At 42.7% G+C, this 14812-nt stretch overlaps 1 protein-coding gene across 1 annotated transcript in view; it reads left to right on the top strand.

The window, feature by feature from the left end:
• The window catches only part of LOC109933771 (transport and Golgi organization protein 1 homolog), a 97763-nt gene that overhangs the window by 63498 nt on the left and 19453 nt on the right, over positions 1-14812 (top strand). The window contains exons 20-23 of the mRNA XM_048596583.1: positions 1476-1536; positions 3042-3077; positions 6308-6375; positions 12123-12247. Of these exons, the coding sequence (XP_048452540.1) occupies positions 1476-1536; positions 3042-3077; positions 6308-6375; positions 12123-12247 (290 nt within the window). The remainder of the gene's footprint in view (positions 1-1475; positions 1537-3041; positions 3078-6307; positions 6376-12122; positions 12248-14812) is intronic.

Raw genomic sequence — 14812 nt, forward strand, 5'->3', positions numbered from 1 at the left:
TGTATGTGAAGATGTGTATCAGTGTATCTTAATATTTGACATTAATACATGCTTTTTAATTGAATAAAATTTGGAGTGAGGTTTGAGACCCTGTTCAGTAGATATCAAAACTAACACATTTCACCTTGTGTATTGTATAATTAAAAGCTGTCCAGATCCTGGTTACAATTTGGACATGGTGAAAGAGGAGTTAGAGTTGTAGAGGGAAACCATTTGATTCATCTTACTTCACCTGTCCAGGCATCGTCCACCCTGCCCCCTTTATTTCCTCAACCAACATGACACTATTGGCCTAGTCTCTCTCATGACTCCAATGTCTCTTGTTTCCGTTAATCAAACTGGAAGTCCGTTTCACTTGTGGATCACCCCGTGTGTAAGGGGAAAAGTCCGTATCTCTGCCTGTCATCAGTTTGAATTATAGTGCTACTCTTTTGGTTCAGATTGGAGTGTAGAGTGTTATATTCACCTTCCCTGCATATCTCAGTTCCACCGTGTCATCTCTTTTCAAGAACATAGTCCCAAGTTTTTCTAGCCTTTCCTCAGTTCACACCTTCTGTTGACTGTTTTTAGTACTAGTGGTATCCATTCTATTTTAACTAGATGGTGTAATGCCAGTTTTGGTGCTCATTAAAATATTTTGTTGTCATTAGTTTGAATCAGGTTATCTGTTTTGTGCAGTCCTGGCCTGCCTTCCACTGTCTGTAAATTTAAAGTCACCTGAAACTTAGCTCTCATCAAGTTTCATTCATGTAAGAACCTTAACTTAGATGACTTGGATTGCCCCCTGATTAAGCAACAGCTCTATTTTGAAATTATTTTTATTTTAAATTTTTTCTGGCAAACTCCTGTCTAAGCCTCCTTGTTCCCTATCTATAACCTCGTCAGTTTTTTTGCTCTCTCTGCTCTTCTAATTCTGGATTTTTATTTATCTCTGGTTTTACTCTGTCCATAATTGACATGCCTCCAAATGGCAATGCCTGAAGCTGCCTAATTCCATCTCTAAGTCTCATCATGACTTCTTAAAACCTGCATCTTTGACTAAGCTTTTAGTCGTCTTCCCAAGTATCTCCTTATGTTGGTCAGTGTCAAATTTTGTTTGTTTACAATCCTCTGAAGCATCTTGGTTCATCTCACAACATTAAAGATGCTGTATAAAGTTGCCGTTCCACTCTGTTGCTTCTGCCTCTGAGCCTAACAGCCTTTGTTCATTTGCACCCAATGTTAGATAGTATTGAAGTTCACTGAAGCCATGTGCTAGCAATATTGTCCTTGCTTTCTTTGACATTCAATTTGTGAAAGTTCCAGCATATTTAAGAAATGACTGTGCTCTCTGTAACTTACAGGTTTCATTCAGCTATACTACTATCAGAGCCTCACTTTTTTTTTGCTTGAGGTACCCTCCCAGCTATGGTGTTGGCTTAAACTGGAAAAAATTTCTTTTGCTTTGCTAATGACCTTTTGTTTTGAATTATTAGACAAAGAATTCAGGAGATGGAGGAAGAGCTACATAAGACTGAGAGATCTTTCAAAAATCAGGTAATGGGAAGGATATCTGGTGGTTGTGTAATACTTAATGACATTGTTCAGTCTTCAAGGTATCAGGGACTGCGGTAGAAGTAGATGTCGTTTAACCTGCTTTGTTCAAGCAGTGGGGGAAGCAGTTTGTGGATGGGCTAGCATGAGTGGGTGCGTACAAAGTGCAATACAGCTGGCAATGAGTTGCTGATTAGTGTGTGGAGTTGTGACCATTTGTGGATGACAAAGACCATCAGCTTGGCAACTATCTGATTGGCCCCTGTGTAACCAAACAGCTTATAGGTGTTCAGACTGCTTGAAAGGTTAATCTTTTCAGTAAAATGCCTAAAGCCTGAAGAAAGCCAGTTAATTTTGCTTCACCAGTTGCTGTAATCTGTGGCCTTTAAACAATAACTAAGAGACTTTGCAGTTGATGTATCAATGGTTAGTGCCTTCTGTGAAGAAGTGAAAAGAGCCTGGAGAGGATGCTCAGAGTCATACAGCACACAAGAGGCCCTTTGGCCCATTGAGTCTGTGCAGACCCATCTAACTCAATTTCCAGCACTTATCCCGTAGCCTTACATGTTCTGATACTTCCAACTGCTCATCCATGTATTTTTTTGAAAAGGTTGAGGTTTTCTACCTCAACTACCCTCACACACACTGCATTCCAGATTCTCACCATCACCTATGAGAAAACACTTTTTTCCTCAGATCCTCTCATTATTGCCTGTTGAACCAAGGAGAACAACTGCTTTCTATCCATCCTAAACATGCCCCTTGTAATCTTATACACCTCAATAGGTCCCCCCCTCAGCCTTATCCGCCCTAAAGAAAACAACCTGAACCTTTACAGCCTCTCTCCACAGCTGAAGTGCTGAGAAGAACTACGGAAAAACCTGACAAGCAAGTTTGGTCATCTCAACGAACCCTCTGGATTGGGGCCTTTGAACAGCTTTCCCAGCTTTACTTTCTCCCTCAGCCTGTAGCGTTGGATTAGTTGATAAGATTCTCGTTGTCACATGTGTAACATAGATATTGGCCTAAAAAAAATGAAGAGCAGCCAGCATAGATTTAAGAAAGGCAAATTGTATTAGACAAATGTTTAAGTTTTCTGAAGTAATTGGGAAGAATGTTAATTCGAGAACAAATTTCTCAAAGATTTTCCTGAAACTCTATCGGTTTTTCTTCTTATTATTTTTGCCTTTTCTTGAATTTACATCATTGTGACTGTGCTGCAAGGAGTTGGATTCTCTAGCAGTGACTGAAAAGGCTTTGTGGCTTCCTTACCATATGCTTTATGGATCTCGCTGGTGCCCTTTGCTTTTACAAAGATACTTCTGAATGCATAATGAAGATGGCTTGCTTTCAATCACATCTGTGTAAAAATAAATGCGCTTTTGTATTTTTCTCTCTTTTAATGTAATTATCTATGGTGAATCCCATATGGATGCATTCATTTCATAGATTAACATTTTACGGTTACTTGTGTTCTTGAGAAAATACTTGTTAAATTTATTTTCCAGATTGCTGCACATGAGAAGAAGGCTCACGAAAACTGGGTGAGTGTGGATGTTTGAATTTGTTGCCCCAGATCAGACTGTTGTCTGTAGATTGAAACAGTAACTTTAGGTTATATTTCTTTGTTTTCTGCTCAAGAAAGGATGGTTAGTCTCTAATAGCAGTTTGGTTGGAGAGATGCTGTTCTACTTGAATAGAATTTAGCTGAGTGAGTGACGTTATCAGAATATGTCCTCCTCTTGAATCTACTGAAATTTACCCAGATATCCTTGTCACCACTTCAAAGCCCCCTTTATTTCCTCCTTTATTAAAGACCATGCCTGCGCATTATTTCTCACTTATAGTGCAGAAGGGGGCCATTTGGCCTATCCCTTCACTAGAATATTCTAATTCCACTGTCCTGTTTTTTAAAATATGTAATATTTGCCTCAAGTACTTGTGGCAAAGAATCTCGTATTCCAGTCGTCATCTGTGGAAATAAATTTCTCTGAACCTGTCCTTACTTGTGCATGTAAATTGATGTTTTTACATTGTTGGATCTCAGCCAGAGGAAATAGTATTCTCTTATCTTATGAAAACTTTATTGAATCTCTTGACCTGGAGAGTGCAGGAGGAGATGCCAGGAGCAGCACCAGACCTAATTAAAAATGATGTATCAGCCTGGTGAAGCGACCAAGCAGGAGTACTTGCATGCCAAACAGCATAAGCAGCAAGTGATAGACAAAGCTAAGTGATCCCTCAGCAAACAGATCACATCTAAGGTCTGCAGTCCTGCCATGCCCAGTTGTGGAAGATGGTGAGCGATTAAACAACTCACTGGAGGAGGAAGCTCCACAAATATCCCCAACCTCAATGATGGAAGAGCCCAACACATCAGTACAAAAGATAAGGCTGAAGCATTCAAACAGCCTTCAGCTAGAAGTGCCCAGTGGATGATCCATCTCAGTCTCATCCAGTGGATCCAGCATCAAAGATACCTTCCAATTCAGTCTGTTCCACTAGATACTGAAAAGGCTATATGCCCTGACAACATTCAGGCAATACTACTGAAGACTTGTGCTTCAGAAGTTGCCACTCCCCCAGCTAATCTCTTTCAGTACAGTTTACAACACTGGCATCTACCCGACAATGTGGAAAATTGCCCAGATATGTTTTGTATGCACAAAGCAGGACAAATCCAACCCGGTCAGTTACTGCCCATCAGCCTACTCTTGATCATCAATAAAATGATGGAAAGTGTCATAAGCAGTTCTATCAAGCAGCACTTGCTCAACAATAACTTGCTCACTGACAACCAGTTTGGGTTCCACTCAGCTTCTGACCACATTCACAGTCTTGGTTCAAACATGGACAAAAGAGCTGAATTCCAGAGGTGAGGTGAGAGTGATGACCATCAACGTCACAGCTGCATTTGATGGAGTGTGGTGTGAAGGAGCTGTAGCAAAACTGGAATCGGTGGGCATTGGTTAGAGTCATTGCATGTAAGAAGATGATTGTGGTTGTTGGAGGACTGTCCTCTTAGCTCCAGGACACCTCTGCAGGTGTTTCTCAGGGTAGTGTCCTAGGCTCAACCGTACTCCGCTACTGCATCAATGACTATCCCTCCATCTTGAGGTCAGAAGTGGGTATGTTTGCTACTGATTGCACAGTGCTCAGTACCATTCGTGACTGAAGCAATTCACGTTCAAATGCAACAAGATCTGGACAACATCAAGGCTTGGGCTTGGGCTTGGGCTTGGGCTGACAAGTGGCATGTAACATTTAGGTCACAAATACCAAGCAGTGACCATCTCCAGTAAGAGACAACCTAACCACTACCCCTTGACATCCAATGGTGTTGCCATTGCTGCATTCCCCCACTACCGACAACCTTGGCTACCAACGTCCAGAAACTCATCAGGACTTGACACATAAACGCAGTGGCTCCAAGAGCAGGTCAGAGGCTAGGAATACTGTAGCGAGTAACTCACTGCCTGACTCCCCAAAGCTTGTCCACTGTCTACAAGGCGCAAGTCAGGAGTGTGATGGAATACTCTCCTCAGAGCCTATGAATACTGTGGCGAGTAACTCCCCTCCTGACATCCCATGCCTGTCCACTATCTTAAAGGTAAAAGTCAGGAGTGTGATGAAATAAAGCACATGTCTACATGGGATAACAAGGTGTAGAGCTGGATGAACACAGCAGGCCAAGCAGCACCAGAGGAGCAGGAAAGCTGATGTTTCGGGTCCGGACGCTGCTTCAGAAGATTTCTGAAACGTCAGCTTTCCTGCTCCTCTGATGCTGCTTGGCCTGCTGTGTTCATCCAGCTCTACACCTTGTTATCTCAGATTCTCCAGCATCGGCAGTTCCCACTATCTCTGTCTGCATGGGTATGCTCCAACAACACTCAACTTGACACCATCCAGGACAAAGCAATCTGCTTGATTGGCACCACATCCGCAAGCATCAACTCCGTACACCGTCAATGCGCAATTGCAGCAGTGTGTACTATTTACAGGATGCACTGCAGAGATTCACCAAAGATCCTTAGACAGCACTTTCAATCTCATGACCACCCCCATCTGGAGCCCAAAGGCAGTAGATGCGTGCGAATACAATTGACTGTTGTGGTTCAAGAACGCAGCCCAACAGTAAATGCTGGCCAGCCAGAGACGCCACATCGCACAAGTGAATTAAAATAAAAAATTTGATTAACACCTGGGTCTGCAGCTACCTGGTTTCTGTCAAAATGCTTGATTTAGTCACTGTTTTGGAAGGATTCTCTGACTTTATTTTAAAAAAAAAACCCAATGCCATAGGCAACACCCTGACCAATCTGAGAATTAAGATTGCCAGTTCAAGGTTTTTGTTGCATCTCCCAGCCACTGATGACCTAAACAACCAACAGCATCATCTTATGCTAAATAAAAACGGTGCCCCTTTTCTCAAGTCTGTTTTTTGTGTCCTGTATCTGACGAGTGCAAGATGAAAAGCTTCAGTTATATTTTAATAATATTTAAGTTCTGTACTGTCAAGCAATATTTATAAATTATACACCTTCCATCACACATGTTTCAATAATTGTCATTCAGCAGAAAAAATATTGTAATTCAGGTACTGGACTACATTGGAATATGCAAATTAATTTGCATCTTTGTGCCTCAGTCAATAAGCTGCATTTATAGCATTAAAATTTACATGGATAGTTTTTTTAATGAAATAATTTACTGTTGGAAAAACGGACAAACTGATGACATTTTTAAAAAATTTAAATTTCTAATTTTGTAACAGCTGAGTGCACGTTCAGCTGAAAGAACGCTCACTGAAGAAAAGCGGGAGACTGCAAATTTGAGGCAGAAGTAAGTGCTATTATTTGTAATTGTCTCCAATGCTTCATTTACATCTCAGATGGATCAGTACAGGATGGGTATGTTTTGAGTTTGCTAACATGATGAATAACGCAGTGACTATGCATTCTTGGACCTCCAAGAATGTTTAATATTGCATACAAGTGATTGCCCCCAAAATGGGTGGGAATTTTGTGACCTTTATTGGTAATTGTTTGAGCAACAGGAAGCTAAGACTAAGGATAATCAGAACTGGCAGGATGGAATGTGGTCCTTAGGCTTCTATTTTGTCAATTCTCAATTTGTCTCAATTTTGTCATATTTATCAATAACTGGAATGAAGTGGATTGTTGTGTAGCCAGGTTTTCAGAAAGCATAGTAAGTTGTGTAGATGTGAACAGGAAGGTATAAAGGGACATAGTTTCTTAAAGGACAGAACTATGAAGAATGGAGTTCAGTGTGTGGGATCTGAAAAAGACGAATGAGAATATTTTATTAATGGTGAGAGATTTGGAATTGGAGAAATGGAAATCTATCCATCCATCAACAAAAATTAAGATGCAGAACAAAAGTAAGTTACAAGCTTAATGAATGTTAGGTTTTATCTCAAAATTGTTTGAATTCAAAATTGAACAAGTGATTTTAAACTGTGAAAAGTGATGCTACAATTTGTTGGACCCCATCTGGAGTCCTGTGTTCAGTTCTGACTATAAGATATTTGGAAAGGTCTGTGCACATGGAGCAGTATAGCATAGATTTGCAAGTGTGACACTGAGGCTTAAGGGTTTAAATGGGAATGCATAAACATTACTAACATTACCTTAAACCTAGATGGTTGGTACTTTAACCCCGCTATTTAAAATAATTAATACGTTCAACAAAAATTATTGGAAAAAATTCCTTTGAGAGAAATTAGAACATAGGCAACAGATCCAGAAGTGAAATCAGGATGGAGGATATCATATGAATGTACAAAATAGGACCAAGAGTAGGCTATTTGGCACCTTGAGCTTGCTGTGTCGTTTGATAAGATTGTCGGTTGTCTGATTATGGCCTGTATTTTCCAGTTTACTCTTGATTTCCTTTTTGACCTGTTATCAGTCAAGAATCTGTTCAATGAAACCAAGAACTGTGGATGCTGAAAATTTGAAAGAGAAATAAAAAAAAATTGCCGGAGGAACTCAGCAGGCCTGGCAGCATCTGCAGAGAGAAAACAGAGTTAACATTTCAAGCACAGTTACCCTTCTTCACAAACTGATAGTAGCTGAGAGAAGATGGTATTTATGCTGACGATTGGGGGAGTTGGGGTGAGGGTAAAGGAGTGAGTGAATAGTTGGGGATAGAACCTGGAGAGAAAGAAAGACAGGTGGACAAAAGACTGGCTGATAGTAAGCCAGGATGGAGCGAAAACCTGATAATGGAGACAGCAAGTTGGTAAAAATGGGTCATCTGTGCCAAAACAGCCCATGTGATGACAGGCCCTGGATTGTTGGGTGGGTGAAGGGCATGGAAGGTGGTGTTCAAATCTTAAAATTATTGAAGTCTGTATTGAGTCCTGAAGCTCAAGTGGAAGATGAGATCCTGTTGGTCCAGCTTGTGCTGAACCTTGCTGGAGCACTGCAGCAAGCCCGAGACACAAATATTGGCCAGGGGTCATGGTACTGCATTGAAGTTGCAGACAACTAGAAACTTGGGGTTATTTTTACTGACAGGATTTAGCTGTTCTGTAAAGTGGTCACCAAATCTGCATTTTGTCTCCCCAGTGTAGAGGAGACCACTTCGTGAGCAGGGAATACTGTGGACTAGATTGAGTGGTGTGTCTGGATAGTGAGGAGGGAGGAGGTAAATGGGCAAGTGTCATTACCTGCTGCAATTGCAAGGGGAAGTGTTAGCAATGGAGGAGGAGTGGACTGATGTGTCCTGGAGGAACAATCCCTGTGGTATGATGACAAGGGAGGGGAGGGGAATTTACATCTGGTGATGGCATCCCGCTGGAAGTGTTGGAAATGGCAGCTTATGATCCTTTGGATATAGATAGTGTTGGGGTGGAAAGTGAGAACTGTGGGAGCCTATTGCTGTTGTGGGAGGGCAGAAGTGCAGGAAGTGAGTCGGAAGTAGTTCAAGGCCCTGTTAACCACGGTGACGGGGAAACCCCAGCTGAGGAAAAAGGTGGACATTTCTGATGCCTGCTGCAGAAGGTGGCATGAGAACAGATGTGGTGGAAGTGGAGAAACTGCGACAAGGGAATGAGGATAAATAGTTGAGGTAACTGGGAGTCACTGGGTTTCTGGTGTATATTGGTGGCCAGTCTATCCTCCAAAATGGAAACAGATTTCACTGAAGGGAAAGAAGGAAGGAGGTAGAGGTGGACCAGTTGAAGGTGAGCGCATGGTGGAAATTGCAAGCCAAATTGATAAAATCTTTCCATTTCCGAACAAGAGAGGAATTAAAGGAGAAGTTGGTCAGAGTGAGGACAAGCTTGGCCAGGCAGAGGATGGTTCAGGCCTACTTTCCATGAAGAAGTGGAAAGCCCTGAGACCATCCTGATTGGGGATGGATATGTAGAGAGATTATACATCTGTGGTGAAGAGTAGATGGCTGGTGCCTGCAAACTGGAAGTTTTGAAACTGGTGTAAAGCGTCAGAAGAATCATGGATGCTTTACCTGGAATGCTTTGGCCCTTGGTTACTGGGGAGGGAGGAGGTAAATGGGTAGGTGTTACACCTTTGCCTGTTGCAAGGTAGGTGCCATGGGGCTGTGGGGAAATGTTGGGAGTGGACCATGGTGTCCCGGAGGGAACTGTCTCTGCGGAACATGGACCGGGGAGGGAAGGGGCATATGTGTCTAATAGTGGCATCTCGCTGGAGGTGGTGGAAATGGCATCTGATCTTCTGGATGTGGATGTTGGTGGGATGGTAGGTAAGGACAAGGGGGAACCCTATCGCTGTTTTAGAAGGGAAGAGAAGGGGTGAGGGCTGAAGTGTGGGAGATGGATCGGACCTGGTTGAGGGCCCTGTCGTCGACAGCGCTGGGGAATCCTCGGTTGAGGAAGAATGTGGACATTTCAGAGGCTCCCTTGTCGAAGTTGTTCTCATCGGAACATACGTGACGGAGACAGAGGAACTGAGAGAATGGGATGGAGCCTTCACAGGAAGCAGGGTGTGTGGATGTATAGTCCAGGTAGCTGTGGGAGTCAGTGGGTAGTAGTGGATATTAGTGGCCAGTCTATCTCCAAAAATGGAAACAGATTTTGAGGAAGGGAAGGGAGGAGTCAGAGATAGACCAGGTGAAGGTGACGGCAGGGTGGAAGATGGAAGCAAAATCGATGAACTTTTCCAGTTCCAGACGGGAGAGTGAAGCAGCACCGATGATATATCATTGATATTGTCGGAGAAAGAATTGTGTTTGGGGCCGGAATAGGACTGGAAACATGGAATGTTCCATGTACCCCACGAAGAGACAGACATAACTAGGGCCCACGTGGGTATCCATGGCCACCCCTCTGACCTGAAATAAATGAGAGAAGTTAAAAGAGAAGTTGTTGAGGGCGAGGAGGAACACGGCAAAGCGGAGGAGGGCGGTGTTGGATGGGGAAGGTTCAGGCCTTTGCTGCAGGAAGAAGCGGAGAGCCCTAAGACCATCCTGGTGGGGATGGATGTGTAAAAGGATTTAATATCCATGGTAAAGAGGAGGCAGCTGGAGACGGTAAACTGGAAGTTTTGAAACTGTCGTAAAGCGTCAGAGGAATCATGGATGTATGTGGGCAGGGATTGCACCAGTGGAGAGAAGACTGAGTCAAGGTAGGAAGAGATGAGTTCTGTGGGGCAGGAGCAGGCTGAAACAGTGGGTCTGCCTGGATAGCCCTGTTTGTGGATTTTTGGTCGGAGGTAGAAGTGAGCTGTGCGGGGCTGGGGTCTATCAGCTTGGAGGTTGGGGAGATCACCAGATGAAATGAGGTCAGTCACAGTGGTTGATACAGTGGTCTGATGTGTCGTGGTGGGGGTTATGGTCCAGGGGAAGATAGGAGGAGGTATCTGAGAACTAGTGCTCAGCCTTTGCAATGTAGAGGTCAGTGTGCCAGATTACAACAGCACCACCCTTATCATCAGGTTTAATAACAAAGTCCAGGTTAGATCTAAGCACACAGAGTGCAGAGAGAGATAGGTAGGATTTGGTGAGGGGAGCAGAGAAATTGAGGTGACCGGTATCAGGTTGACAGTTCTCAATGAACAGATCAAGTGCAGGTAAAAGGCCTGAGGGTGGGACCCAGGTGGAGGGAAAGTGTTGGAACTGGGCAAAGGGGTCTGTGGGACAGGGAGAGGACTCTCGTCCAAAGAAATGCAACCAGAGTCGAAGATGGCAGAAGAAGAGTTCAACGTCATGTCATGCCTGAAATTCGTTCTGGTGGACGCAGAGGAATAAAGCTGAGGCCTTTGCTGAGTACAGAACGTTCAGCATTGGAGAGCGGAAGGTTAGGAGGGATGGTGAATACCCGACAGGAGGTGGGGTTGGGGAAGGGGAGGAAGTCAGAGGGAAGGAAAGGGGAGGAAGGTTCTGTGTTGTTGCATCTGGTGGGCCTTGATGCCTGAAAGGAAAAGAAAAAGCTTCTTGTTAGCACGACGAATGAGCCGGAGGATGAAGTGGAACAGCAGAATGGTGCAGCCCATAGCCAGTGTGATGCGATGCAATGCGATGCTGTTGGAGAGAAAGGTCAAGAGTGTGCATGTGATGCCACATGGCACTGCGTGTGGATCTCAGGATGCGGCGAGAGCAGCTGTCTATGGAATGTTGAACGTCCCAGAGATATGTGTGATCCTGGGAGGATTCAAAACATGAGGGATGAAACTTCAGTTGGAATCCATCTTTGCAGAACATTTGCATTCTGCTCGCAAAAAAGACCCTGAGCTTCCAGTTGCCTGCCACTTTAACACATCGTCCTGTTCCCAGGCCAACATCTCTGCCTCAGGCTTGCTGCAGAGTGCCAGCGAAGCTCAGCACAAGCCGGAAGAACAACACCTCATTTCCTGCTTGGGGACCCTGCAGCCCTTCGGACTCAATATCGAATTCAATAATTTTAGGGCCTAAATTCTTCCCTGTCCTAATCCCCTATCCCACACACCAGGTCGTCTTATCTCACAGTTTGCCATTACACACCACCTATTGTTACTCATGAACAGTCCCCGCTAACAGCTATTCACCCTCCTAGCCATATTGTTATCAATTCCTTTGTCTATCCAACTGCCCTTCTCTCTCTTTGTGCTCTGTCCTTTATCCTATCGTTTACTCTCTACCCCCTCCCCCTTCCCCTCCCTATCTTCTGCATACAAACGAACGTTTTCCTAGCTACCGTCAGTTCTGAGGAATGGTCACTGGAACCGAAACGTTAACTCTGATTTTTTCCTTCACAGGTGCTGCCAGATACTGAACTTTTCGAGCAAATTCTGTTTTTGATCCCCATTTTTAATTTCTGTCCCCTTTACAATAAACAACAACATACCTTCTGCCTTTCTATTTAGCAAGAGAGTATTGGAAATATGGAATTTACTATTCCAGAGGTCACAGGATGCTGGAATCTATAGCTGTGTGTAGGTTGTGTATCAGTGGATATTGGTAGTTTATTAAATGAAGGTACATGAAGTAGAAGTATAAATAAGCCAAGTTTTTTCACCATTCGGGTGGATACAGCGGCTTGAATGATCTATACTAAAATCAAATATTTAGATAGAACGGAATTAATTGTTTGCACTTTGCCATTCCAGGATGATTGAATTGAGCCAGAAACTTTCCCAAGTCCAAAGACCTTCAATAATTAAGCCACTGCCAGGTAGACCTGATTTTCACGGGCCCCCAGGAGCTCCCCCGCCCCTTGGGGCTGGGCGCAGAGGTAAGGAGTTGTGTGTTTAATCTTGAGCAGTTCTGGGATATTAAGGTTACTACAGGTTAGACCAGTTCATCATTCAGTTCTCTAGATTTCCTTGTTTGATACACTTGGTAAAGGTCATTGTTGTTAAATTCAATATGTTCATTGTGCTACAAAGCTGTTTTAAGGAAGTGTTAATTGTGACATAAATCTGTAGATCCCAAAGCATCTCCATCATAATTCACAGAAAACTGAAGTAACTAAAACTTGCTGGAGATTTGATATAAGGTTAGAAGGAAGGAGAACCTAAACAATGGACTGCTCTGCAGCTTTTAACAAGTATCAGTCTGGTAAACCTTCAGAACTGCTTCCAATAAACTTATGTCCATCTTTAGACAAGAAGATCAGTACTATGTATGATATTTCAGCTGTGATATCACCAATGTCATAAATAACAAGTGTGCCCTCCATATTGTTATGTTTATTACCTCTCACAATTCGCAACAGCATTCTGTTAGTTTCCTAATTATTTGTTTTCCCTGCATTTTGAAGTGTTTTACAATACATGCATTAGGACACCCAGATCCCTCTATCTGAGCTCTGCAACCTCTCTCATTTGGATAAAATGCTTTTTTATTCTTCTTGCCAAAATCGATAATTTTATATTTTGCTACATTATACTCCAGTTGTCAGATCTTTGCTTACTTGTTTAACTAACCTATATCTCTTTGTGGTCTCCTTATATCCTCTTTATAACTTATTCTTCGAATTGTCTGTGTGTCAAGCAAATTTAACAGCCATACCTTTTGGCCCTTTTGTCCAGATTGTTTAGATAGGTTGTAATTACTATCACTAATTCCTGTGGCACACCACTTGTTAACACATTACCAACAAGAAAATTATCCATTTATAAGTTTCCTGTTTTCTGGTGGCTAGTCAATTTTCTATCCATGTTAATATGTTACCACCTACACCATGGACTTTTATTTTCCTCAACATTTGAGGTGGCACCTTTTCAAATGCCTTCGTGAAATCTAATTTGAGTAAGTCTTTTTTCATCCATATCACCTCTTACTTTCTCAAAACTAACTGGCCTGTAGCTTCTTGCTTTGTCTCCCTTTTTGAATAAAGACTAATTTCCAGTGGAATCTTCCCCAAATCTAGGGAGTTTTTGAAAGTTAATAATTAAATGTCAGCTCTCTCATTAGTCACTTCTGTCAAGACTCAAGGACAAAGTCCATCATTACCCAGGGACCTGGTAGCCCAGAGGTCCCGCTGTTTTCTGTGCCACTTTTCTGATTAATTTTAGTAAGTTCCTCCTCCTTCCTGATTGGTGAGTTGTTACGCCTACAGTGAAAACCAGTGCAAAGTACCCATTCAATTCATATACCATCTCCTTACTTTCCATTAATTCCCCAGATTCCCTTTCTGTAGAACAAACAGTCATTTTGTTAATTCTTTTCTCTTTTAAGTATCTACAGAAATGTATTTTTAAAAAAAATCTAGCCAACTTTCTCTCGTATTCAGTATTTATCCCTCCTTGTTAATCTTGTCATTCTTTTATATTCCCTCCAATCTTCTGATGTGTCACTCACGTTTGTGCAATTACATGTTTTTTCCTTAAATTTAATTGCATCTTTTTCAGTTTGCTGTGGCTGGTGGGTCCTCCCCTTGAAATTTGTTTTTCTTTGGAATGTGTGTAGAACATAAAACACTACAGTAAGGAATAGGCCCTTCGGCCCACTATGTCTACACTAAATATGATGCTGTTCTAAACTAATCCCATCTGCCTGCACATTGTCTGTATCCCTCTGTTACCTGCCTGTTCAGGTCTGTCTAAATGCCTCTTAAATGTTGCTATCTACCACTATCTGCTTCTACCACTTCCCATGGCAATGTGTTCCATGTACCTATCACTTCCGTTGTAGAAAAAAACAACTTGCCACACAATCTCCTTTAAACTTACCCCCTCTCACCTTAAACCTGTGCTCCCCTGGTATTTGGCATTTCCACCATGGGGAAAAAGACTCTAACCATGCATCCAATCCATGCCTCTCATATTTCATATGCCTCTCCTTACACCTAGTAAAACTCCAATCCAGGAAACTTCCAACCTCTTTTGCACCCTCTCCAAAGCCTCCATATCCTCCATATCCTCCCTGTAGTATGGGAACCAGGCTGCAAGCAATACTGCAAATGTGGCCTTACTAAAGTTTTATACAGCTGCAACATGACTTCCCAAATTTCATTCTCCGTCCCCAACTGATGGACAAATGTGCCGTACACCTTCTGTACCACCTTATCCACTTGTCTAGCCGCTTTCAGGAAGCTATGGACTAAGATCTGTCTGTGTATCCATGCTCTGAAGGATCCTCCCATTTACTTTATATTTTCCCCTTGCATTTGACCTCCTAATATGCATTAACTCTCATTTGTCCAGATTAAACTCCATCTGCCATTTCTCCACACAACTTTCCAATGGATTTATATCCTGCTGTATCCTTTGATAACGTTCCTCACTATCCATAACTCCAATTCTCATGTAAGCTGGCAGGTGACTAATCAGACCACCTACATTTTCATCCAATT

This window comes from Rhincodon typus, chromosome 5 (genome assembly GCF_021869965.1).
Source record: "Rhincodon typus isolate 14 chromosome 5, sRhiTyp1.1, whole genome shotgun sequence".
Taxonomy (NCBI): domain Eukaryota; kingdom Metazoa; phylum Chordata; class Chondrichthyes; order Orectolobiformes; family Rhincodontidae; genus Rhincodon; species Rhincodon typus.